The sequence below is a fragment of the Gossypium hirsutum genome, chromosome D03, assembly GCF_007990345.1.
Source record: "Gossypium hirsutum isolate 1008001.06 chromosome D03, Gossypium_hirsutum_v2.1, whole genome shotgun sequence".
Taxonomy (NCBI): Eukaryota; Viridiplantae; Streptophyta; class Magnoliopsida; order Malvales; family Malvaceae; genus Gossypium; species Gossypium hirsutum.
In genome coordinates this window covers 46,037,434-46,062,981 of record NC_053439.1, presented here as the reverse complement: position 1 = coordinate 46,062,981, position 25,548 = coordinate 46,037,434, and the positions used below count along the sequence as shown (strand labels likewise).

General features: G+C 32.3%; 4 protein-coding genes, 1 non-coding gene and 2 pseudogenes across 5 annotated transcripts; 3 read left to right on the top strand and 4 right to left on the bottom strand.

Moving 5' to 3' along the window:
- Positions 1-1,553: 1,553 nt before the first annotated feature.
- TRNAS-AGA (transfer RNA serine (anticodon AGA)) lies at positions 1,554-1,635 on the top strand. The gene has a single exon. It is a non-coding gene; the product is annotated as a tRNA-Ser (tRNA).
- Positions 1,636-2,330: 695 nt separating this feature from the next.
- On the bottom strand, positions 2,331-4,325 carry LOC107950236 (D-inositol 3-phosphate glycosyltransferase 1). Its single transcript, XM_041090267.1, has one exon. It carries the CDS (start codon positions 4,207-4,209, stop codon positions 2,761-2,763), a length of 1,449 nt encoding a protein of 482 aa, XP_040946201.1. The 5' UTR covers positions 4,210-4,325; the 3' UTR covers positions 2,331-2,760.
- Positions 4,326-4,952: 627 nt separating this feature from the next.
- LOC107950872 (uncharacterized) lies at positions 4,953-6,459 on the bottom strand (annotated as a pseudogene).
- A 4,365-nt stretch (positions 6,460-10,824) lies between these two features.
- LOC107950235 (glutathione S-transferase U7) lies at positions 10,825-12,136 on the top strand. The gene is made up of 2 exons (XM_016885046.2): positions 10,825-11,336; positions 11,623-12,136. Exons 1-2 carry the CDS (start codon positions 10,983-10,985, stop codon positions 11,977-11,979), a joined length of 711 nt encoding a protein of 236 aa, XP_016740535.2. The 5' UTR covers positions 10,825-10,982; the 3' UTR covers positions 11,980-12,136.
- Positions 12,137-14,932: 2,796 nt separating this feature from the next.
- Positions 14,933-17,675, top strand: LOC107950232 (glutathione S-transferase U7). Its single transcript, XM_041090266.1, has 2 exons — positions 14,933-15,499; positions 16,001-17,675. The coding sequence occupies exons 1-2, from the start codon at positions 15,464-15,466 to the stop codon at positions 16,352-16,354; spliced, it is 390 nt and encodes a 129-aa protein (XP_040946200.1). The 5' UTR covers positions 14,933-15,463; the 3' UTR covers positions 16,355-17,675.
- On the bottom strand, positions 17,444-19,030 carry LOC107950233 (universal stress protein PHOS32). Its single transcript, XM_016885045.2, has 3 exons — positions 18,442-19,030; positions 18,111-18,339; positions 17,444-17,779 (listed from the first exon to the last, which is right to left on the bottom strand). The coding sequence occupies exons 1-3, from the start codon at positions 18,614-18,616 to the stop codon at positions 17,704-17,706; spliced, it is 480 nt and encodes a 159-aa protein (XP_016740534.1). The 5' UTR covers positions 18,617-19,030; the 3' UTR covers positions 17,444-17,703.
- A 1,945-nt stretch (positions 19,031-20,975) lies between these two features.
- Positions 20,976-22,406, bottom strand: LOC107950234 (universal stress protein PHOS34-like; annotated as a pseudogene).
- Between the last annotated feature and the right edge of the window lie 3,142 nt (positions 22,407-25,548).

Below are 25,548 nucleotides of genomic sequence, written 5' to 3'. Positions count from 1 at the left end.
AAATGGTCTTGTAACAGTGACTATTGTTCAAGGGCATTAGCAGCATCCCGGATAACAGCTGAAGATGTTATTTTCTTGTATTATTGGCTATGAACTGCAAGAAATGTTCTGGTGTTTGAAATTTAGAATCAGGCAGATCCTTGAATTGAAAGGGTCGAAGCCAAGGGACTAGGTCTTGTTGTAAGAACTATAATTTTCTTGTATCAATGATTCAAAGGCCATCACCAAATATGCTAATTGGCACAGTATCCCTATATGATTTATGAATCTATATGCTGCAAAGCCCCATGATCCTAGTGCCATATGAGCCTATTTAAAATGAAAACGGCAGGATCTGGCTTCGTTAACAAAGATATATGCCCACATCAACTTGAAATAAATAACATCTTCCATGCATTAGTTCTATTTTCATTGTCAGTTAATGTTATACATGAAGTTCCCTAATTTCAAATGCTTTTCTAACTTTGAATAAAAGGAGTGCTTTACAAATAGGAAGCAAGAATGAGTTATTCCAATGGAGAAGAACCTATGTTAATGTCTAGAACTTTTAAGTAATTTGTCGGTATTTAGTACTGTGACTAACCATGTCTTGGAAAGGGTATATTACCAGATTCTTGGAGCATGACCCAAGGTCCAAATTTGATTATATGATTAGGTGGGGGGGATGCACATGAATGCAAGGTAAGATGTGTATATAAGATTGTTTTTTTATTGATTATTTGTTTGTATCAAAATACAGAGTAAACTTGGAATTTAGTCTCTTACTTCGATTTTTAAGAATTTAGTACTTTTATTTTTCAGATTTAAATATTTAAGCCCACTTATTACTACCGTTAAATTTTTGCATTAAATTCTCTAATGTGATATTTTGAAATTAAAAAAAATTCACATAGTAGTCATGTAATAACAAAAATAATGTTGAAAATACTGATTATAAATTTTTCGTAAAAATACTCATTTAAACTTGTCATGATAAAATAATTCTTTTGTTAGAATAGTGTTCGTAAAAGAAATTGACATGAGCATTTTGATTTAAATAGTTTACAATATTAACTATCTAGACTAACTAATGACTATAAAAGTAGAGACAAAATAATGTCAAAAATTAAAGTATATAGATTAAATCTCAAGTTTTAGCATAGTTTAGGACCAAAACTAAATTTGATCACTATCTTATAAAGTAAAAAAAAAAGTAATACAAACCTAAAGGAACTAGAAGTCACGTGTCAATCTCTAAAGCAATTAGGGCATTGAAATTGTATATAACAATGTAATATTTTAATTAATAATATATATTTGGACTAATTAATAATATTATAAAAATATAGAGACCAAATCTTATTAAAATTAAAATACAAAGTTTAAATCTTAATTTTAGGTATAATAGAGACATCAAACTAAAATTTAGCAAATTTTTTAATATACATTTAAAAAAAAACCGCTTGAATGCTTACGTGTTAACGAAGGAAGGCACAAAAACTTAAAAATAAAACTTTAAGAAGGTTAGTTAAAAATTAGTTTTAAAAGTTATTTATTTAAAAATAACAGCAGAGGTGGGCGTGCCGGAGTGGTTATCGGGCATGACTAGAAATCATGTGGGCTCTGCCCGCGCAGGTTCGAATCCTGCCGCTCACGCTTTGTTAAGTTTTTCCTTTATTGAACTCTCAGCTTCTTGCAGTCTGTCCACTACATTTACAGCTTCATTTATTTTTGTCATTTTACATGGAAAGGAAAGCGTTAAGAGTTGTCCAAGAATTAATCTCGAAATTGATGTGAACTGAAAATTAAATATCGAATCAATACTAATATTATGGATTCCATGAAAAAGAAAATCAAATAATGTTTGATCAATCTTGTAGAAGTTGAGAATACATTTCATCTTGGTCATTATCTTACAAGTCATTTTATTTTGTTGAGGGTTGAGAATACATTCCAGCTGGGCTTTAATGTATGACATTTTGCAGGGATTAACTTCTCAATTTCCACAAAGTAGAGGGTTCCTTATCAAAGGTTAATATCAAAGCTTGAGATTCAAAATGCTACCTCTTTGATATGAATCAAAGTTGCCCAGCAAAAGTTTGAAGAATACAGATAATATCCTTTTCCATTGTTCATATACAAGGATTCCCTTTTCCAAGTAGAAATAAAAATAGCAACAAAATATTTCCAATGGCAGTGACAGTGAGCAACAGTGCTAATTGTACTCCTATAATTTTTTTCATATATTTAGAGAATCAAACCTCATATACATATTTAAATTTGTATCCATTATGAAATTTCTTTGCAGCAAAACCCCATTTTTTCTTGAAGATATTGCATACAATTCAACTTACATTTCCTGCCTAAAATTTATAGATACACAATCTATGTTCATACATGTCAGCTTCCATTATATGTCTGGCTGAAAAGAAAATATAGCCCCATAAGTTCAAAACACTAAAAGAAGTTTATCACAAAATTTTCAACAAAAATATTTAATATACATCCATGTCATGGACCTTCAGGAAAACAAGCAGTTTGGCTTTGTTGAAAATTTTCTTAATTCCCTCGATCTCCGAACGGTCAGGAATCCGGATCTATGTTCCCGTAACTTTTTATTCTCCTTAAAAGTACAGTATCCAACATCCATCCTTATGCATGTTCAAATATGAGCACGGTATAGTCTGAACAATCCCATGTTGAACACACATACTTATATTTAACAGTTACTCGAGTTTAAGTAACATAGTCAGATACCACATGAATATGAGACCAACATTGCTACTTTTGGTATTTGCAATATTGTTCCCTTGATATGCATAGAAACAGTCTTTCATATGCAGCTGCCATTTTGGTTGCTGTGAACAATTGCAGCCCTCTTTGCCTAGCAGCCTTGCCTTTATTCTCCAACACCACTCTGCCATCATTCCAAACTTTATACAGAGTCTTTTTCAAGGGCTCCACACTAGGTGAGAAAGTGTAACCTGATTCTGGTCCAACGATTACCGACCCCGTGATGCTGGCGACTCGTGTAGCCATTACCGGTTTCCCAGAGAGCATTGCTTCCAACAGAGTATGATCCAATCCTTGTGCTCGGAGAGTCGGATTCACGAAAATATCGATTGCATTATAGAACTTGGCTAGTTGAGCTTGTTCCAATGGACCCAAAACAAGTATATTGGCTCCTAGAGCTTTGTATCTAGCACCCCATGGACCATCACCAGCAACAAGAACAGTAACACTTTGTTGGAACTTGTTGTTTTCCATGAAGATTTGCTTTAAAGCTTCATGTATCAAAGGGTGCCCTTTGTCTTTCACCAACCTCCCTGCAATTCCCAATACCAATGACCTACTTTTCGAGATGCCGAACTTCCGTTTAAAATCGATTCCAAGAGAGAGTTCGGGTCTGAAAATCTCCTCATCGACTCCGTTGAGGATGATGTGGACTCGTTCTTCCGGGATCATGTATATCCTTTTTAGGACATCCCCAGCATGATCACTTGTAGCAACATGGTGAGAATATCTTTGAAAAAACCTCACCTCTTCCACAACTTTCATCGCTCTTTCGGTCATCATGGTAGCCTGTCGTTCTTCCGGACTACGGAGAAGCTCTTGGATGATATCCGAATGAATGGTTTCATAAGCGATTCCGTGCCAACTAACAGCTAGATTGGGCACATTCTTCGCTCGAGTATGAAACAGCCCGACGCTCTCGGTGTGGATGACATCAAATGGTCTCCCAGTCGAGTTTTGAGCTCGGAATTGCTCCCATACAACAGCTTGGTCCAAATATCCACCAGATGTTGGCCTTGAAAGGTGAAAAACCAAGTTGGGAAATGGATACGTAGGAAAAGTGGAATTTGGTGAAGAAGTGGTGAAAATGTGCAATTCATGGCCTCTTTTGGCAAGAGCAAGGTGTAGGGTCAAAGCATGCCTTTCAAGCCCACCTGCATGAGACCTGTGAGGCCATTTCTTCACAAAAACACCAATTTTAAGGATCTGAGAGGGAGGACCAGCAGGAAAAGAAAGAACATTCCAAGCATAAGGGAATGTAAGCAAATCAATGCTTTCCTTTGCCTTTTGCATCATTATAACGTTCATGGAATAACATTTGCTGGAAAACTGACACCAACAGAAGATTGAAATGAAGGAAAATACAGAAAGGGTTGCAATTATGCGGTACAAACTATGGAACCTGAACATGGTACTTACAATCTGATCCTTTGCCATGAAAATGGAAAGCTTCAATAAAAAATTTATTTTTCCCTATCAAAACCTGTAAAGAGTTTAACAAGTTATTAGGCAAGGTGGAATTCAAGGAACTGGCACATGGGGTTTGAGCAGAAGCCGTGTGATCAGCCATTTTCGAAGGACTTTGCTTTTAAGGAGTAAATAAATAAATCAGGCTTAGCAAAGTTATCATTGAAAATCCCATTGACTAAATGGATTAATTTAATCTATTCTTCTTGATTTCCAAGATGCAACAAAGGGAATCTCGAAATGTTGCAGCCCCAAATGCTCAAGCACTGATTTTAATATAATAAGAAAATTAAGGGTAAAACTAGAGACTCTAGGATTCAAATTCCATTTTGTCTCCTCAACTCCAAAAATGAGTAAATAAAGAACAACCCAATTAACTAAATAGTTGACTTACTGAGGCCAATTTTTAGCATCAATTTTTTAACAAAAAGAATAAATTTACTTTTTGATCTCACTTAGAGAATTAATTCTCAATTTTTAGTATATGCCTCCATGGTAGTTTTACCAAAATCAAGTGCCATCTAAGTGATGGTAAAAAACCATAAACCGCCGTTGCCGGGGATCGAACCCGGGTCGCCCGCGTGACAGGCGGGAATACTCACCACTATACTACATCGACAAGGTTGATACAAGCCTTAAAGTTTATTTATTTATATTAATAAATAGTTTGAATATTATAAAGCTGGTTTCAGAAAAGAAAAGTAAAACTAGCTATATGAGTGGCATTATGCTTAACAAAAGAGATACCACATTATTGAAGAGAATCCAGTTGATTCTTGCATTTTCACAAAGTCTGAATATGGAAAAACCAACATTGATATCCCTATATGTTTAATAAAATGGATTTGGGTATTTGCAATATGCTTCCTTTGACATGCACAGAAACAGTCTTTCATATGCAGCCGTCATTTTGGTGGCAGTGAACAATTTCAACCCTCTTTCCCATCCTTCCAAACTCTATACAGCGTCTTTTTCAAGGACTCCACTGTGGGTGAGAACGTGTAACCCAGTTCTGGTCCCACAATCACTGACCCTGTGAGACTGGCAACTCGTGTAGTCATCACTGGTTTCCCACTGAGTATTGCTTCCAATGGAGTTTGATCCAGTCCTTGACCTCGGAGCGTCGGGTGCACGAAAATATCGATGGCGTTATAAAACCTTGCTAAATCAGCTCGTCCCAATGGACCCAAAACAAGTATGTTGGCACCAAGGTCTTTGTATCTAGCACCCCATGGATCATCACCAGCTATCACAAGAACAACACTTTGTTGGAATCAGTTGTTCTCCATGAATATTTCTTTCAATGCTTGGAATATCAAAGGGTACCCTTTGTCTTTCACCAACCTCCCTGACATTCCCAAAATCAATGACCCGTTTTGTGGAATGCCAAGTTCGTGTTTAAGCTCGTTTCCTAGGGACAACTCGGGCCTGAAAATCGCCTCATCGACTCCATTGAGAATGATGTGCACTCGTTCTTCGGGATCATGTAAATCCTTTTGAGTATATCCCCAGCATGATCACTTGTAGCAACATGGTGGGAATATCTCGGGAAGAACCGGACCTCTTCGACGACTCTCATAACCTTCTTGGTCACCATAGCAGCCTGTTGTTCTTCGGGTGCTCTTAAAAGCTCTTGGATTATATCGGAATGAATGGATTCATATGCAATTCCATGCCAGGTAACAGCTAGGTTGGTCACGTCCTTTGCTTGGGCATGCATCAGCCCGACGCTCTCGGTGTGAACAATGTCGAACGGTGTAGCGGTCGAGTTTTGAGTTCGAAACTGGCTCCACACCACGGTCTGGTTCAAATATCCACCAACTGTTGGTTCGGAAAGGTGAAAAACTAGATTGGGAATGGATGTATTTGGAGAAGAGGTGGTGAAAATGTGCACTTGATGGCCTCTTTTGGCAAGTGCAAGGTGTAGGGTCAAGGCATGCCTTTCAAGCCCACCTGCATGAGAACTTTGAGGCCATTTCTTGACAAAAAGTGCAATTTTAAGAGTCTGAGGAGGATGGTCTGAAGGGAAATAAAGAAGATTCCAAGAAGAAGGGAATGTGAGTAAATCAATCACGGGCTTTTGAAATGAATAGCAATTGCTGGAAAGCTGGCACTTATAAAGGATTGGGATGAAAGAAAATGCTGCAAGGATTGCAATTATGAAGCAGAAATTATGAAACTTTAACATAGTACTAATAGTGTGATACTTTAAACCATGAAAATGATTGAACAAATGAAAAGTTGTAAACAAAAAAAAACCATTGAATCAAGACTCAGAACCAGAGTCTAAAATACATGGGGATAAGTTTATGATTGAAGTAACTATGCACATGGGTTTGAACTAGCATACGAGACCATGGATCGGTCCATGATATCAGGATTGCTTTTCAAGTGTGTAAAAACAAAAACTTCACATATCACTGAAAATCAGGGTGACTAAACCCACTAATTTAATCCATTTCTAAGTAATATTATTTCCGTAAAACAAAAGCTAAGTTGATTTTCAAAACCACAAGTTAAGAATTATTATCATATGTAGCTTATATTATTGTTTGTGTATGGTTTTAAATGCTAGTGGATTCACTTTCTCGCCAATACCTCGTAGATGTAATTTGGCCCATTTTCAAATCCTTCAATTTTCAAGTTTGTAACATGTAATTTATTTATTTTATTTTATTTGATATAATCATTTCATCCTTTATTTATTGATTATGTAATTTATATTATATGAAAATTAAATCTATGATACTATAATATAAATATTAAAAGTTGTTAAGTTTTTTATATTTAGAAATTTAAAGTATATACAATTGTTAAATATTAAATAATTTTTAAAAAATAAAATATGAAATTTAAATTAATCATTTATAAATATAAAAAAGGCTTGAGTAAAATTTTATATTTATATTTCAAGTTGGACAAGACTTGAATAATTACGTATGATATTAATAAAATGCAACGATTCAATTTAATCCAACCTGATCCATAAACATCACAAGAATACTTAATATTATACTGCCATGATACTATTGAAATGAGAAATTTTTATATTTAGGTTATTTTTATAAACAAAGCACTTCAAATTGATTGTTAATGTCAACTAGGTTTTACCTTTGGTTGAGGTTTTTATATCTAATTCATAATTATTGAGTTTACTTTTTATAATAATTTATTTTAATTATTTAATAGGTGGAAATTAAAAAGAAATTATTAGTTTAAATGAAGCAATTTTTTAAATACAAATACCTAAAATTATTCATAGTCCCTCTCTAACATTTCAATAGGAAGATAAATACGTTTTAACGTGCTCAAACCCACGTCCTCTTACATAAATAATAATATCAATAACAACCGAATTAAGATTCGGTCAACTAAATGAAAGATTTAAGCATCCATGAGCAAAAATTATAAAATATTGCACTAGGTAAATAGGTTTAGGTCAAGATTTGTGCTCTTGGGATAAGAGGAGTGGATTGTCGTAAAACCTAAGTTAAGGATAACAAGATTAAGAATACAATTAGGAGGCTGTTTTACCTCAATAATATAAAAAAATTTCAAATAATAATAATTAATCTAATACAAGTTTTTTAGAGTGGAGAGAGAAATCCCACTTCCCCTATCGCTCAATCAAACTAAATTTGATTTAGAAACGGAAAGTGTTGAAATTAAAATCGGCTCAAATTGATCAAATTTTAGCCAATCTGTTTATATTTAGTAAATTTTATATTTCATTTCAATGTAAATTTCGATTGGTATCGATTATATTAGTACATACTAAATGGTTTAGTTTGTACTAATTGAAATATGGTGTTCTGAGTAAAAGAAATTTAAAATATATTTCTTTAATCAGTATATAATGTTCCAATTGGTACGTAGCGATATAATTGATATCAATTAAAATTTATACCTAAATAAAATTTAAAATTTATTATTATGATTTATTACTACAACAGAATGTTCCAACCGATATAAACGATATCGAAACTGATTTTGGTTCCAACATTCCGTCGACGAAATGATTATAAATCAATTTTTGGTTTGATTGTTTTAAATCATAATTTCTTTTATTTCTTTGACAGGTACATGGTGGGATTTGTGGTTGAAAATGCAAAAATCGGTTCCATTGAACCCATTTCTCTCTGCACTTTAAAATTTTTTGTACAAAATTGGTTATTATTAAAAGAATATGTATAATTTTGCAATTTTTTAAAAAATTTGGGGTAAAAACGCCTAATTAGGAAGATAAAAGAAAGCCTAGTCAACACTTTAAACCATATTATAATAAGTTGAAACTCAAGAGTACAATATTATTTATTTAAAAATGATCTAGAAAGTAGAGGTTTCACATGTGAGCTTGTAAAAATATAATATTTTAACTATAAAATTGATTATTTTAGTTAATCTCGGCACAGATAAAAAATAGTATAATAATAAATTTAGTCTTTAATTTTTATATATTATAATAATTTAGTCATAATTTCAAAAATTTGACTCTCAAAATTTACAAAAAAACTCAATTTTTCTTAATTTTTTAAAATATAAAAATACACAAATATTTTCAAAGAAATATAATAATAAATTTTTAATATAAATTAAAAATATTGATAACGAGAAATAACAATATATAAATTTAAAAATATAAAAATGAATTTATCTTTTATATTAATATAATAAAAAATCCCCCAGCCCCACCCACAACCGTCCCCCTCCCTCTCCCTTTCTGCTGCTGCTGCATTTTTGTTATACCTCAATTTGCAGATAATGAAATCCATATCACAGCACAAGGTGTCTGCAGTGCTAAGAAGGTGAAAAAGCAGGGCACAGTAATGAACACTATCAACTCCATATCACTGCAATTCTCTGAAGATTTTGTTTCTTGTATGACTACAGATTTCTAACTTTTTCAAAGTGGGTTGTCTTTACATCTATCAAAGCCCCCATTAAACAAAGAGGAAAGGGAACAGACACAAAGCACAACACTTCCATTGAAAATCTTTAATATTTTCTTACTTTTTTTAGAAACCCTTCTAACCATTTAAGTTTGTTATCTTCATTTTTCATGTCAGGAACTATCTTGGTTTCTGCTACTCTCAAAACCATTTATTCAAAGAAGATTCATCTCCACCCCCATCTTTATCTCTCGGAATAGCCTCCAACTTGCTCTCAAGGTCCTTGCCGAAAGAGGAAACTATCTAGACGAACCTGTTAAGGGGGTCTGTGGTGGGGAATGGGGAGAGGGTGGGGGATTTTTATTTTATTTAATATTAATATTAATATTAATATTAATATTAATATTAATATAAAATTTAAATTTATTATTATAATTTTTTTGAAAATATTTATGTATTTTTATATATATCTTCTAAAATTTTTAGAATTAGGATCAATTTGAAATCATTTGTAAATTTTGAGGATTAAATTTTTAAAATTATGATTAAATTGATTTAATATGTAAGAGTTGAGGACAAAACTTATTATTATACCATTTTTTATCTGCCACGTCAACTTCCTGTTTGTGATTTTAACATGAGTGATAAAAATGATCAAACTATTAGATTCTTGAGTTGGATGGTACTAAAGCTATCTAATTGATTCAAGAAAATGTAGTTTATCAGCATTACTCAGTTATGGCACGTGCCATTAAGAAGCTATTATAACTTTCCTGGATGGTTAAAGTTATTCATACTTTCAGAGAGGGCAATAAAATAGCTGATAGGCTAGCCTTAATGGCGTTCTCAAGACCGTTGGGTAGGTATGCTTTTATGCAACCGCCAGATGAAGTCCTCTTATTCTGGAATGTCTTGGCACCATATAGTTTAGTTATGATTTAATCATTATTCTTGTACAAAAAAAATGACCGAACTATATAAGGTGGATGTTTAAATTGCAAATATTTTATTTTAAGCGCCTAAAATGATTTTTTTTATAGTTGAGTAACTATCATTGTAGTTTATTTAATAGATTATTATTTTCTTATGGTTTAATCATTAGTTAGTTATAAACTAATTATAAATGATAATTTTTAATCATTCACATAACTTATTTATAGCAAAAAGAATGAAATTTTGTTGCCGAAGAGATATTATCGTTTTATAAAAAATTTATTTATCTTTTTAATTTCCTAATTATTTTTATTTTATGTATAATTTTTTTATGAGATATGTATTAAATAAGCTTTTTCATACTTTATCGGCAACAATCACATAATTTCTCATTTGATGTTATTAGTGTATTATGGTGATGGATTGAGCTCAAGGATGATCTTTTAAGAAGGAGAGACATCTTCGAATATTCTTGCACTCTTGCAAGACTAAAACAAACGTGAATTAAAGAGTATTTCAATTTGCATTTTGAAATTCTCAGTAAATTTACCTTAACAGCTAAAATTTTGATATTTTGGCATAATCATATAACACAATTAATATTTAAAATCAAGAAGAAAAAAGAAGGAAGTAGTCAGCCTTGGGTCGTCAACCAATCAATCCAACCCAATGAGCCAGCGCCACCATCGTTATCTTTGTGCCACCAATCATGGGAACGAAGACTTAAGCATATATATAGACTTAAGCTAATCCAAAACAAAATAAAGTGAATGATTTTGATTCTCAATGTCATCCACTTAGACTGCATTGTGCAATTCAAGGGGCTGAGATTGTAGTGCCTTTTTTTACGGCCGAGATTCATGCAATGATCTCTTCATGTTGGAACTTCATCAGCTATAAGAGGGATAGGCATAAGAAGCAATGAAGTGGCGAACCATTCTCAGTTCAAAAACCATGGGGGATGATGAAGAAGTGAAGGTATTTGGGATGTGGGCAAGCCCTTACAGTCGCAGGGTTGAACTGGCCTTGAAACTAAAGGGAATACCATATGAATACATTGAAGAAGATTTATCCAACAAGAGCGCCTTGCTTATCCAACATAATCCAGTTCATCAAAAAATCCCAGTCCTTGTTCATAATGGGAAATCAATACCAGAATCACTTGTAATCTTAGAGTACATCGATGAAACCTGGAGGAACAATCCAATTCTTTTGTCTCAAGATCCTTACGATAGAGCCATGGCTCGGTTCTGGGCTAAGTTCATTGACGAAAAGGTACAATGAACCTGTGTTAAACGTTTTTTTGTTTTACACCTCTCAATCCTGCTTGGGTTGTATAATTTGGGTAAGTTGAATTTAAATTTTAAAATTTACAGATTATTTTTATCATTTCTAAGGAAGAATCATTTTGGGTTTTAGTCTTTTCTATTATAGGTTATTTTCGAATTAGACAAATTTAAGTCGCTAACTTTTTATGATCAAATCAAGTTGAGTTGAGTTTAGGATTCAACCGGTCTAAACCAATGGGATATAATAAGTTTAAGAGTTCCATTATTTGCAGATACTGAGCACAACAAGGAAGGTTAGTTTTACCACAGGAAAGGAACAAGAGCATGCAATTGAAGAAGTAACTGAGCAGCTAAAACTGCTGGAGAATGAAGTGAAAGGGAAAGCCTATTTTGGAGGTGAGGGTATTGGATATGTTGATATCGTTGCCAATTTCTTGGTATTCTGGTTTGGAAACCTGCAAGAGGCTTTGGGAATCAATATCTTCTCGCAACACAAATTTCCATTCATATTTGAATGGATCCAAAAGCAGCTCAAGATCGATATGGTGGACGAATGCCGGATTCCCAAGGACAAACATCTCACTTACATCCAAACTCGACTCGCAGCCTTCAAGTCTGCATCCAAGTAAAAGCCTTTAGAATAAAAGAAATGGTAACATAGTAAATAAGCAAATAAAATGTTAAATATGAAGTTGTAAGGTTTTCGATTATATATATATATTATATATGTGTGTGTGATTATATTTAAAGCACAATCTGCCACCTCGATGCTAAAGGACCTATAAATAAATATCCCTAGATGTATTAAATATAATTAGAACTATTATTATTTTGAAATAAAATATAATTAAAATTATAAATCTTCCAAAGATTAACTTCTCTTTGATCAAGTGCAGGGAAATCAAGCTTTACAGTGGCTTTCGGCTAATTCCTTGAGTTTACAATGTTGACAACATTGGTTTGTCCAAAGTTTGTGTTGAGATTGACCCGATTAAGTAACAAGTAAAACAAAATAGCAGAATAAATTGAGAAATTGAACATACAAATTTAACGTAAATTTTTTTTTCAAAGAGGATAAAAAAAATAAGGGGAAAAATAATTTTATTATAATGACAAAAGAACGAATAGTACAAAAGATGAAGATAAAAACTAAACATTAAAAACCCGAAAATAAATAACCCTCAAGACGTAAACACAAAATTCTCTAAATGTGTTATGAGTTCTAATTTCTAATGGGTGTATTTTCTAAAGTTGTAAAATAACCTATTTATAGGCTAAATTCATAGGTCAAATAATAATAAAATAATCTAGACTAATCAGAGTTTGATTGAAACAAATAAACCGCATTTAACTGAAAGATTATTTCTCAAATTTAACTAAAATAAGAGTCATTCTCAACCGTTTGTGATTGCACCTTAACATTCTCTTGTTAGAAAGCATGACGAATCTATAATTGTCATTGAGGATCTTGATCGGCATTTGTCGGAAAAATCAATGAGCATGAGTGGGTGGGATTTTAACCTCTAGTTGCAGCGAAGAAATAGTGATGATGGCCTCCACAATGAACATTATTGAGCGAGAATGGGTGGAGGAAATCATTAGATGAAATTGGTGAAGCGGATGGGGGGCTTTGGTAAGTAAGTAACAAATGCGATTAAAATAAATATCCCTAAATTAAGAATTGGTGATGTTTGCTCAAGGAGTTCTTCCAGTCCTTGGAGAACGGCGGTGCCATGGTGGATGACGGCGGTCCCTCGTCAAGCATACATTTCGGGTTTGCTCTAAGAGAGAGGCAATGTTTTGAAGATTTATAATTTTAATTAAGTTAAATATATTTCAGGATATTTACTTATAACTACTTATGTTTTGCTCATTACAGTGGTGACAAATTAGCATTATATAATTACTATATATAAAATTATAATATTTTTCTGATTTTTTTAGAGTTAAAATTTATATTTTCTTTTTATTTGATTTCGCGATTTTAAATTTGTTACTTAAATAAATTTTTATATTTTAAAAATGTCTTATAATTAAGGGTGTAATTAGGGGCTGGCGGCGGCTTTAATTCCTCTTAAAATGAAATTCTTTTCATTTAGATTTGTTTAATCTTTAAAAATTAATTAATTGCTAATGTGGTGTACGTTTGGATTGCCACATTAGCAACATTAACAAATGTTAACTTTTTTGCAAAGTTGGAGGGCTAAATAAGACAATATCCCTTAATTAATTTGAATCGGTCCAATTGTTTTTGAATTGTATAAATTTTGAGAATCCTAAAAATTTTTTTGGGTGATTTTAGTTTGAGTTGGTTTGATTTTAGGATTGGATCTTTTTGAGTTTGAGTTATTTAGATTTGAAGGTCGTGTATTTTGAGTTCATGTCATTTTAGATTCGGTTTGAATTTGAATCTTTTCAAGTTTGGATCAATTTGAGTTTAGATTGATCTAGTGTGAATTGTTAACTTTTTAGGTTAAATTATGTTATTTGTCCTTCTACTTTGTGAAAATTGTGGATTTAGTCTCAGTACTTTAATTTGATCAATTTTAGTCCCTATACTTATTGAATCGGTTAATTTTAGTCATTGTACTTTTCAAATTTTGAAATTTCAATCTTGATGCAAATGACATTTATTTCTATTTTAGTAAGTAATATGTGGAAATAAAAAAACTGACATGACAATACATATATGGTAATATATTTACAGCATCAGATTTTAAAAATAGTATAACTTTAATGAATTTGACACTAAATTTTAAAAATTTTAGAAAGTACATAAACTAAAAACCATTAAATTAAAGTAAAAGAATTAAATTCACAATTTGGATTAGGACAAGATTTAGTTCGAATGAAGAAGCTAAGGGGCAGGAGCTTTTACCCAGGGGAGAAAGTAGAGGGGCTAGCAGAGACCCCGGTCCTCCCTAAAATAGAAAATTTTTTATTTAGGCCTTTTAAAATTTTTAAAATTTTAAATTAGTAAAGGTAAAATTTCACTTTGGCCCCCAAAAATATAAAAATTTGATTTAATCCTTTAAAATTATAAAAATATAAGATATTAAAATGACGAAATTGTCTGTTTATTATGTAAAAATTACAATCTAACTTATTTGGCTCTCTAACTTTTAGCCCTCTATTTAATTTTTCACTGCTTTTAGTCCTTGAATTTGTATTTCCTATCAAATCACCCCAAAATAGATAAAAAAATTTAATGTTTTTTTTAACTTACTTGACGTGACATGTATGTGAATTGCCACATGGATAACATGTTAGTATTTAATTAAATTTTTAAAATTTTTAAATACTATTTTTTAAAAACTTATAGTTTTTAAATAATTTTAATGATTTTAAAATTTTAAAATATCTTTATTTGAATTTTTAAAATTTTAAAAAATAATTAATGCTGACATGTGATCCATGCATTAATCCACATGTATGTCATGTCAACAAAATTAAAAAACATTAACTTTTCCATCTATTTTGAAGTGATTTGACAAAAAATACAAATTAAAAAATTAAAAGAGGCGAAAAATTAAATATATTGCTAAAATGATTCTTTTTGTAGAGTTGGAGGGGCAAAAAAAAATCATCATTCCTTTTAAATTTGAATAAAAAATTGAGAAACATCCATCCCTATGCAAATGGGGGTCATCATTTTTAGTGTCAAGTGGCAAAGCTTCGATGATTACTATTGCATAGTTAGAAAAACCCCAAATATTTGGATTATTCATATTGGAATCATTCAAGAATCGGCTTTATGGTACTTGAAAATTGAGTTATAAAAAAGGGCAAAAAAATCATTGAATCCCAAAGCCATCCATATAGACTGAAACAACAACAATGGGGGAAGAAGTGAAGCTTCACGGTATGTGGGCAAGCCCATTCAGCCGAAGAGTGGAACTAGCACTCAAACTCAAAGCCATACCCTACCAATACATTGAAGAAGATTTGTCAAACAAGACCCCTTCGCTTCTACATTATAATCCCGTTCATAAGAAAGTTCCAGTTTTAGTGCACAACGATAAACCAGTTGCCGAATCAATGGTCATTATCGAGTACATGGATGAGACCTAGGAAAACAACCCCTTTTTGCCTAGGGATCCTTATGAAAGAGCAATGGCTCGCTTCTATGCTAAATTCATTGACGATAAGGTATATCAAATTTCAACCCTTTTCTCATTCAACAATAGTTTGGTCAAATTGTATAAAAGGTGCATGTGTTATACGTTTTTGACATATCTAATTTTCTACTTATTTAGCACATTAGCTAAGAGTGTTGACCTTATTCCCAGGATCGATAGGATAGTTGTGTCATGTGTGCATGTAGGTGAAGCTAGGGAGGCAAAACCAGAGACCTTTTTCCCAATAATGTGTGTTTTCAATCATGTGAACTCCTTAAAATCATGGCTTATATTTTTTTTAAACATATAAAAAAAACATTTATCCAGTTGTACAAAAATGCCATTTAATCATATATTTTACAAAAACAAACTATATTAAATTGTTTGATGGAGAACAAAAATTGACTTCCAAGACTCAAATATAAAAAAAGAAGGATATTTTGAAAAATAAAGAGAATATAGATAATGAAGAAAGAGTGCATATCCTTGTATATCATTTGAGCTAAAGATGCAAAGTGATTACATTTTGCAGCTTTTGCCAACACTGGCGAAGTTGGGTCAAACTGCAGGGAAGGAAAAAGAAGAGACCATTGAAGAAATTCATGAGCAGCTGAAAGTCCTTGAAGATGAGCTGAAAGGGAAGCAATTTTTTGGAGGGCAGAGAATTGGGTACCTTGATATTGTTGCAATGATTTTAGTGTGGCTTCATCTTACAGGATCGATTACTGGACAAAAAGTATTAAGCACTGAGAAATTTCCACTGATTTATGAATGGATAGAAAGGGTGATGAAAATGGAGGTGGTGAATGAATGCTTGATCCCAGAAGAGAAACGTCAAGATTGGATTCAACTCGCCCAAAGAGCCCCCAAAACTGCTTCCAACTGATTTAAAAAATAATAATAATAACTCTCACCACCATGGTAATCATAATTGTGAATTTTCTACTTTTGTTTATGGTTTGTTCCTTCAATTTGTTTGAGATTATCAAACAATAAAAGATTTTATTTACCGTATCATAAAAAATTTAAAAATATTAACTCTATTAAATAGCAAATTATATCTTTTAAATAGTAAATCAATTCATTTAATAGCACAAGGACTAAATTGATCCATTTAATTGTAGAGAAATTAATTTGATCAAATCTCAATAGGGAACTCTAAATTACATTCCCCTAAAAAAGGCTAAGAAAATATCATATGGATCAAAGAAATAAATTCGATAAGTACAATTTCTAAATGAAAAAAGAAAAAATTAAGCCTAGAAAGAGTTTCAACAAAATTTAGGAGGTTTTTTTAGGGATAGCATTGCAGGATTTCCTTTCTGTCAGATTCCACAAAATTACAAAAAGTGAGATTGGGGAATGAGTAAAACAAGGCAGAAACCTGAATCGGCAATAACAATCCCAACCCATTTGCCCTTTCTCCAACCAACATACAAAATCTAATCTATATTATTCGGATTTATACAAATTATACAAAGATATATTTAATTAAGCAAAAAAAAAAAACTCTAAAACATAATCATACAAACAAAAGTTTAATAGTTTGAAAGAGAAAGGATTATATGAAATAGTGATGTCACATTATTTTTTACTAATTATTTAATATTATTTCAGCATCTTTTTTCATGTTATTAACACATCATTTTAGTATTTTTTTTAACTTTAATTCTGAACCCTTAAACCTCAAACTTGAAGCCTTCCAAGGCCGATGGTTTAAAGTCTAGGGTTCAAAATTTAAGGTTCAAGGTTCTAGAGCCAGAGAGCAGGATCTAGGATCCATGGTCCAAGATCTAGGATTTTAGGGTATAGGTCCAAATTAAAAAAAAAATTACTAAAATGATGTATTAATGACATGAAAAAAAAATGCTAAAATGATGTTAAATAATTGGTAAGAGATACAGGACAATGTAACAACTCTATTTCATACAATCCTTTCCCTAGCTTCAAGAGTCAAATAAATAACAATAAAAGATAGTGAAACATGGTTACTTAAATGCGAACCATGAACAATGTCCATGTCCATACAAAGTTTGTTTATTTATGGAAACAGCACTGGAGCTGATCCTAATCAAGCACTCTCAGGATCTGAGTACAACCCGAGAACCAAGATGTCCATACATACATACATACATACATACATAAATCACCCACATAGAAATAGAAACAAGGAACATCGATTATTTTCAAAGATACATTACTTTTGCAGAATACTGAGATCAAAATCCATGAGCACTAGGATCCTTTAACAATTGTTACTGGACAAGTTGCATTTACCATCACATGGTGGCTCACACTTCCAATCAGTACCCTAATTTCAATCAAAACCACAACCTCGGAATCAAAAAAGGAAAATGATGACAAGAGCAAGAAACAGTTGATCCATTTATGTTACAATCCAACCCGTCGGACCATGGACGGAAATTGGAATTGTTTTCTTTAGATGTCCATTAATTTTTCAAGGTTTTGTAATTGGCAAGAGTGTAAGTAAATTCCAACTCAGAACTTTACGTATAAAAGAGTGCACTCTGCAATAAGTAAATCAAAGACTATATCTATCTAAATGAATGACTAGACCCAAAGTAGTTTCACCCTTGAACACATATTTCGATTTCCCAGGAAGAAGATAAAGATTGAATTACCTTTGAATGGTGCCAAGGCCTCTGCTGCCCATGACCAAACAATCAAGCTTCAAATCTGCAACAGATTCACATATTTTATCCCTGGCATCACCCCAGTAAATCTTTGTGACAATATTCACCTCTTTCTGCCTTGAAGCCGTATCAACCAAGTCTAAAACCTCAGGATCAGGTTCCACCTCATAATGTTTCATCACTTCCTTCTCTCTGAACTCCGATAATGGAATCAAAGCTACAAATAAAAGATCACCCAAGTCAAAGATCGTCAAAATACCAATGACCCATAGTTCTAAAACTTGATCAAAAACGGAAGTGGAGTATGGCAGTGACTTACGTGAGCCACTGGTGAACCAAAGAAGGTTACGAGACTCGTCGCTCTGATTGGGTTTGACGTGGATGAGGTAAAGGGTATCTCCTTTGTCTACCAGATTGTCGGTTGACCATTTAAGAGCTGCTTTGCTTCCCTTGGAGAAATCCATTGCTACACCGATTTGCCTATCTTTTGTCATCTTCTTTTTCTTGAGAAATTAAACCCAGAAATGAACAACAAGATTTGATCACAGGGACTAGGTCTTCAAATCTAAGCACACAGTTTGGAGGAACAAAGAGAAAGCTACCAGATGCTCAGCCTCTTCTTCTTCTTCTTTTTTGTGAAGACCAAGGCATTTATTCGATGTGTATTTTGTTGGATTGGCTTGCCAGGTTCTTATTGGAATACAAATTAAAACGATTAAGAATTATATGAAACTCTCATTCCATCTTATCTCTATCGCTATTTAATAGAAAAATCATAAAAAAAAAACATTTTTCTACTATAAAGAAATAGGAATGACATAGATCTCGAACAAGTTTTTTGCATAAATTTATTTATTTATTTTTATAAATATTATTATTACAGCAGTATTTTTATATCATCTTTAAATAAAAGAGTTACAAGATCAAATATGTATTTTATAGTCAACTGCATGTTTGTTATCATTTTACTTATATTCATTATTTTAAAATTTTAAAAAGAATATACTTTTAATATAAAATATTTTATTTCAGTAACAAAATCTAATTTAAATAATGAGAATAATTTATATTATAATAATCCTAAATATCTTAATTTTTGGGCATAAATGAAATAAAACCATGTGATCATTTTTTATTATATATTATTTAACTCATTTTAATTTTAATTTTAATTAAATTATTTTGTAAAATAAATAATTAAATTTTGAAAAAAAAAGAAACACAAATGTTATTGTATATGGATGTGTATAATAAAGATTTTATGTGTTTGAAAATTAATGATATCATTTTATTTCATGATTTTCATTGATATATAAAAGTAAAAATTATTTTAATATAAGTTATTCTCTTAAATAAATTTTTAATAAAGTAAAAAATAAATTAGTAATGTGATTTAAATCAATGTTGTAAGGGTAAGAGGTTGAGCTAATCTGAAATAGATAATTCCCGAATATATTACTTTCTTTATATTTCAAATGATTAAAATTTTGATATCTCTCTATGATAATTAATTTATTATTTGTTAACTTGAATTGATTGTCTTTAACGAAACAAATCAAAGCTCAAATTTTTTTAAATTTTTTAAAGTTACTAGACTTACAATTGGATTGAATTAACGAAATAAATATTTTTTTTATTAAGCAGTTGAATTAGCTATTTTTCAAAATTCGAGTTGTTTTGCTTCTTCTTGTTGTTCATTTTTTTTCATTAAACCAAACCTAGAGACAATGTTGAAAAGGGTCACAAAAAACTGCAAAAGGAACAAATTACACAATATGTAAATTTAAGAGTACAATTTTTTAGATTTAAGACTAAATTGACATAATATATAAATGATGAGGGTTAAAATTGTTATTATGCTAATTTTAAAAACTACTGTGTCACTTTTCATTAGTCATTTGATGGTTGGTAACAAAAAGAAAAAAATCGGATAGTTGAATGATTATTTTGTAACTTTTCATAGTTAGGTGATCAAGAAAGAAACTTACTTATAGTTGGGTTATATTGCCAATGTAGTTTACCCAAAATTTTATGTAATAAATTTATAAAAACAGATATAAAAATTGGGAAAATTATCTCATACATAGGTTGTGGAGTTCTATTAAAACTTCACAAGCGCGTTGAGAGTCTAACATGTATATTATGGGTGAATATTTAGTACATTGATAATGCACTTTTTTTATTCCATAGACAACTTTAAAAAATTGACTATACCCCTATAAGACACTTGTCACTCTCTTGACTTTGCTAGCGGAGTCTAAATACTAGAGGCAATATATCAAATAAACTCTCGTGTATTATAGAGTTAGTAAAAAAAATTATATATATAATCAAATCATCTTACGTAAAAGTACCATGGAGACTATTGTACTAGAATTTGGATTGCATTTTGTCCCATTTACTAAAAAAATGTGCAAATTAGTCTATATACGCTAAATCAAAAGGCAAATCGGTCTTTTCTATTTTAAGCTTTATCCATTTGTACTGTTAAAAATTGGCGTAACTGCCAAAATAACCAAGCAATGACACGTGGTGTGCCACGTTTTAATAGAAGGACTAATTTACTCTTTAATTTGACGTACAATAACTAATTTGCTCATTTTTTAAATAGATGGGGCAAATTGCAATCCGACTCCTAATACAAAAACCAGTACTCTTACCAATCATCTTATTGTATGTATGTATGTATTTTTCAGAGTTTATATTAAAAAAAAAAGAAATACCTTCAAAATAATATTGGATGAGTACAGCTATAGTTATACAATTTTTTTTTTGATGATTTAGTAAATTAAAACTCCGTTAATGGACAACATTGAAATCAAATGCTTAAATATATGAGTAAATAGATGCATAGATATTAATAGTTTCTGAAGTAAAATAAATAACAATAAAAGATTGTAGAACATGGTTACTTTAATCCAAACCATGGACAATGTCGCAACATGTGGAACTGATCTTAATTAAGCAGTCTCTCAGGATCCGAGTACAATCTGAGAATCAAGATGTCCATACATACATACATAAATCACTCACATAGAAATAGAAACAAGGCACATTAATTATTTCCAAAGATGCATATACTATTGCAGAAAAGTAATTTCAGACATTTGTGATCAAAATCCATGAGCACTAGGATCCTTCACAATTGTTACAGGACAAGTTGCATTTACCATCATATAATTGCTCACACTTCCGATCAGTACCCTAATTTCAATCAAAATCACAATATCAGAACTAAAAAAGAATGATGACAACAAGAGCAAGGAACAATATGTTACAATTCGACCTGAAATTGTTCTTTGTAGATGTTTCAAGGTTTTGTTATTGACAAGAGTTTTTCAATAAATTCGAATTATAGTAACAAAGACTCCATTTCTGAAATCTGTATCAAAGACAGGGCTCATAACAATTTAATCAATATATGTACCTAGATGAATGATTAGTTTCACCCTTGAAAACATATTTTTCAGTTTCCCAGGAAGATGGTAAAGATTGAATTACCTTTGAATGGTGCCAAGGCCTCTGCTGCCCATTACCAAACAGTCAAGCTTCAAGTCTTCAACGGATTCACATATTTTATCCCTGGCATCACCCCAGTAAATCTTAGCCACAAGAGTCCCCTGTAATCAAATTTTGTGAGCAAACTCAGATAAAAAAAAAAGAAAAGAAAAAGTAAAAATACAAAACAAAACAGCCTGGGAAAACCTGTTTCTGCCTGGAAGTAATATCAACCAAATCCAAAATCTCAGGATCAGGTTCCACCTCATAATGTTTCATCACTTCCTTCTCTCTGAACTCCGATAATGGAATCAAAGCTACAAATAAAAGATCACCCAAGTCAAATATCGTCAAAATACAAATGACCCATAGCATAAAAAAGGAAAAGTGGAGTATGGGAATGAGATACGTGAGCCGGTGGTAGACCAAAGAAGGTTGCGAGACTCGTCGCTCTAATGGGGTTTGACATGGATGAGGTAAAGGGTATCCCCTTGGTTTAACAGATTGTCGATGGACCATTTCAGAGCTGCTTTGCTTCCCTTGGAGTAATCCACTGCTACACCGATTTTCTTATCTTTTGTCATCTTTATGAAAATCAAACCCAGAAAAGAATAGCAAGATTTGATGGCAGGGAGTAGGTGTTGAAATCTAAGCACACAGTTTTGAGATCAAAGGAGAAGCTATGAGAATGAAATGCTTAAGTGTTTATTGTTTTCAAGGCCAAGGCAGAAAATAGTCAATATCTCGTTATTAACAATCCAAGTTGTATTAAGAAGTGGTTCCCACACCCACCAGCCATAGGCTCATCCTTAATGCCAGCACAGTCTGGAGTTGAGGCTGACTCCACGATTAGATAAACCAGCTGCAGCCCCACCTACCGCTCCTCTCTTTTGAGATGAAAAGAGTGTAGATATTAAAATTAGTTAAACTTCTGGAATTAAAAAAAAGTGTAATTTTTTCAAATTTATTTTTTAAATAATATTTAAGTACACTTGTAAAATTCTTACTCCCAATTATAAACTCTCTTCTTTTAATTCCAATGAGTACATAATAATTATCCTTTTTATAAGCAACTCCAGAACATGAGGCTCACATGGATTTTTTCTCTTGGTCTTTTTGGTTTGATTGAGTTCCACATTGCCATAGAACTTTTCTAGTCATTTACGAAACAAAAAGTTGTGTATTAAGAAATTTGGGATTGGAGTTTTTTAGTTTGAATTTTGGAGAAAATAAATAAGTTTTTCTTGGAGAAAACAATAGAGGCAATTCAATTATTTTTTATGTTTTGTGGTTTAGGATTGTATTTAGAATTTGTATATATTCAAGGTTTCTATTGTGTTTGAGGTTTGACTAACAAGTTTAAGAGTCGAAAAACAATATAAGAATTTTAAGTTTGAGACTAGGTGTTGAGTAGGAACTTAGGGCTGCTAATCTTTCCTTCATCGTTCTACAAGGTACTTGTAGGGAGGAAGGTCCTCAGTCCGGTAATGTCACATTATCGGCAAATCCAGACATGGTGATCGTGTAGTCGAACAGGTGGTAAGACTATTGTACGTGGATTGTCATCAAGTGTGGTACTACTCTAATATTCTCTTTACTAAGGTAGCACGAAATTGTTACGCTTTAGTGGTCCCTTTGTGGTCTTCTCTTGAAGGTGAGTGCATTATTGCTAAGAGTGGTGGCTTGGGAGACAAGACGTTTGGGTGACTAGTCATAGACTGACCAACAGGGTGATATACAATGGGGATCGTCCTGAATGATCTTCAAATAAGGGTCATCTGTAGACATCTCATGGTGCCACATGTCTACACCGAGTAGCAGGGATGGATCCAGTGGGCACGGGATGGCGGTCGCCCCCTTGAAATTTTCAGGTTTTTGAATTTTATATATAAATTATTATGTATTTTAGATTTGATGTCCATATTGTATAACATTCACCGCCATTGGCCAAATTGTATTTCATATAATTCGTCCCCTTAAGCCATAAGGTTATACTTTATATTAACAAAGTATTTTTCAATTTTTAATTATATAACTTTAATAATAATCAAATATTAATGTATGATGGGCCTTGAAAGACTAAATTTAGGGGCCCAATATGGACTTTAAAGTCAAATTCCAAAATTAATTGATTTGTCTCATACCCATACATATTAGGTTAGTGATTTTCTTGTATTTTGATTTGTCTATCTTGCTAAGAAATTATCTTCCTTTGGTAATTACCGACATTGCCGAGAGAAAAAATATTTTGATGCCGAGACTAAGAGCACAGAGTAAAAAAATACAAATTATCTTTCTCTCAACTCTTTACGCAAAAGACCTCTTAGTAAATAATTTTGCACAAATTATATTCTTTATTTATTTGACTTTTTTTTCTCTTTCCTAATATGTTGTTTAATACATTATTACAGTCTTCGATTTTTTTTATTAAATTATAGTCAACAAAAAGATTGAATCTTTTTTCAAGAAAAGGGTGTTAGAAAACAATAATGATCAATTAATTCCTCAACCTTTTATTATTTTAGAGAAAAATCAAATATCGGATCTTCCTAAGCTCCTGAACAGATATTAGGTCTTCTCAATCTCCAACTCCTAAACGCGATATTGAGTCTTCCCAAGCTCTTGAATGAGATACTAGGTCTTCTCAATCCCAAGATCCTAAACGAGATATCGATTCTTTCCAAGCTCATAAATGATGTACAAGCCCAAATTTGCCCGGGGCCTAAAAACCCAATACACCACAACCCAAACAGCAAACCTAAACAATTACTAACCCAAACCCAGCCCAATAACCTACCAGCCCAAACACACCCAATCCAAAACAACTACGCAGCCCAAACCCGAGGCCCAATATCCAAACCCCTAAAAAACCAAAGTCAAATTAGGGTTTCAACTTTTCTGAAACCCTAGCTCCTGGCCGCCACCTACTTCTGACATTTGCTCTTCTGCCGTCGCCGCACCCTAGCCTCCAGACCTGGCGCCGCCCATCAATCACCTGCAAAGAAGAAAATCATGCAAAGAACAGTAACAAATAGAGAAAAAGAAAAAGAAGACTAAAATAACATGTAAAATTGGCTATAAAAGCTGAGTATCATCTCTATAACAGGGATCTCCCTTTTTTCACGAACATGAAATAAAAACAAAAACGAAAAAAGATTTGAGAAATGTTTTTTTTATATATTTCGGCCCTTTTTGGAGAAAAAAATAAAAAAGCAACAAAATTTCTAAGGTGATATTTTCGTTATTTTGTTAGTTATTTTTTTCTTTTTATTTCGAAATAACGCATAAAATAAAAGAAAGAGAAGCCTTTTTACCTTTTTTTTTACCGTCGCCAGAGTGCCTAGAGGCTGAGGGTTTACATCGGAGAGAAAAAGGGGAAATTTTTAGGGCGGCGCTGATGACCGGTGGCCGGCGCGGTGGCCAACGGCCGGACCCTTGGCCGGTTTCTTGGAGAGCAAAGAGAGAGAAGGGAGGTTTTAGGAAATTTTTTTGTTGAAAGAGGAGAAAAATGATTTTTTTTGTAAAATTTTTAATTTATATAGGATGTTAAAATAGCGCCATTTTGGAGGGGTTCAGAAAGCCCCAAAACGACGTCGTTTTGACATGGATCGGACCCTACCCGACCCGAACCGCTTAGGATCCGCGTGTTTTTTGGACAAAAGGGGTTATTTGCACCCCCAGTCCTTCCGCTTTTGAGGCTAGTTACAATTGGGTCCTATCCCTTTGTACGTTTTTTTAATTTTGCCACAGATTTTTCATTTTTTCTTTCAATTTGGTCCTTAGACCGTTTAAGAAGGAAAACGCATGGAACGACGCCATTTAAAGGGTTGGGAATAATTGCCCATCCGGTCCTCGTCCGTTTCCAGCGCTTCCCATTGGGTCCTCTTTTTCTTTATTTAAAATTTATACCTTTTAAATCTCATTGTAT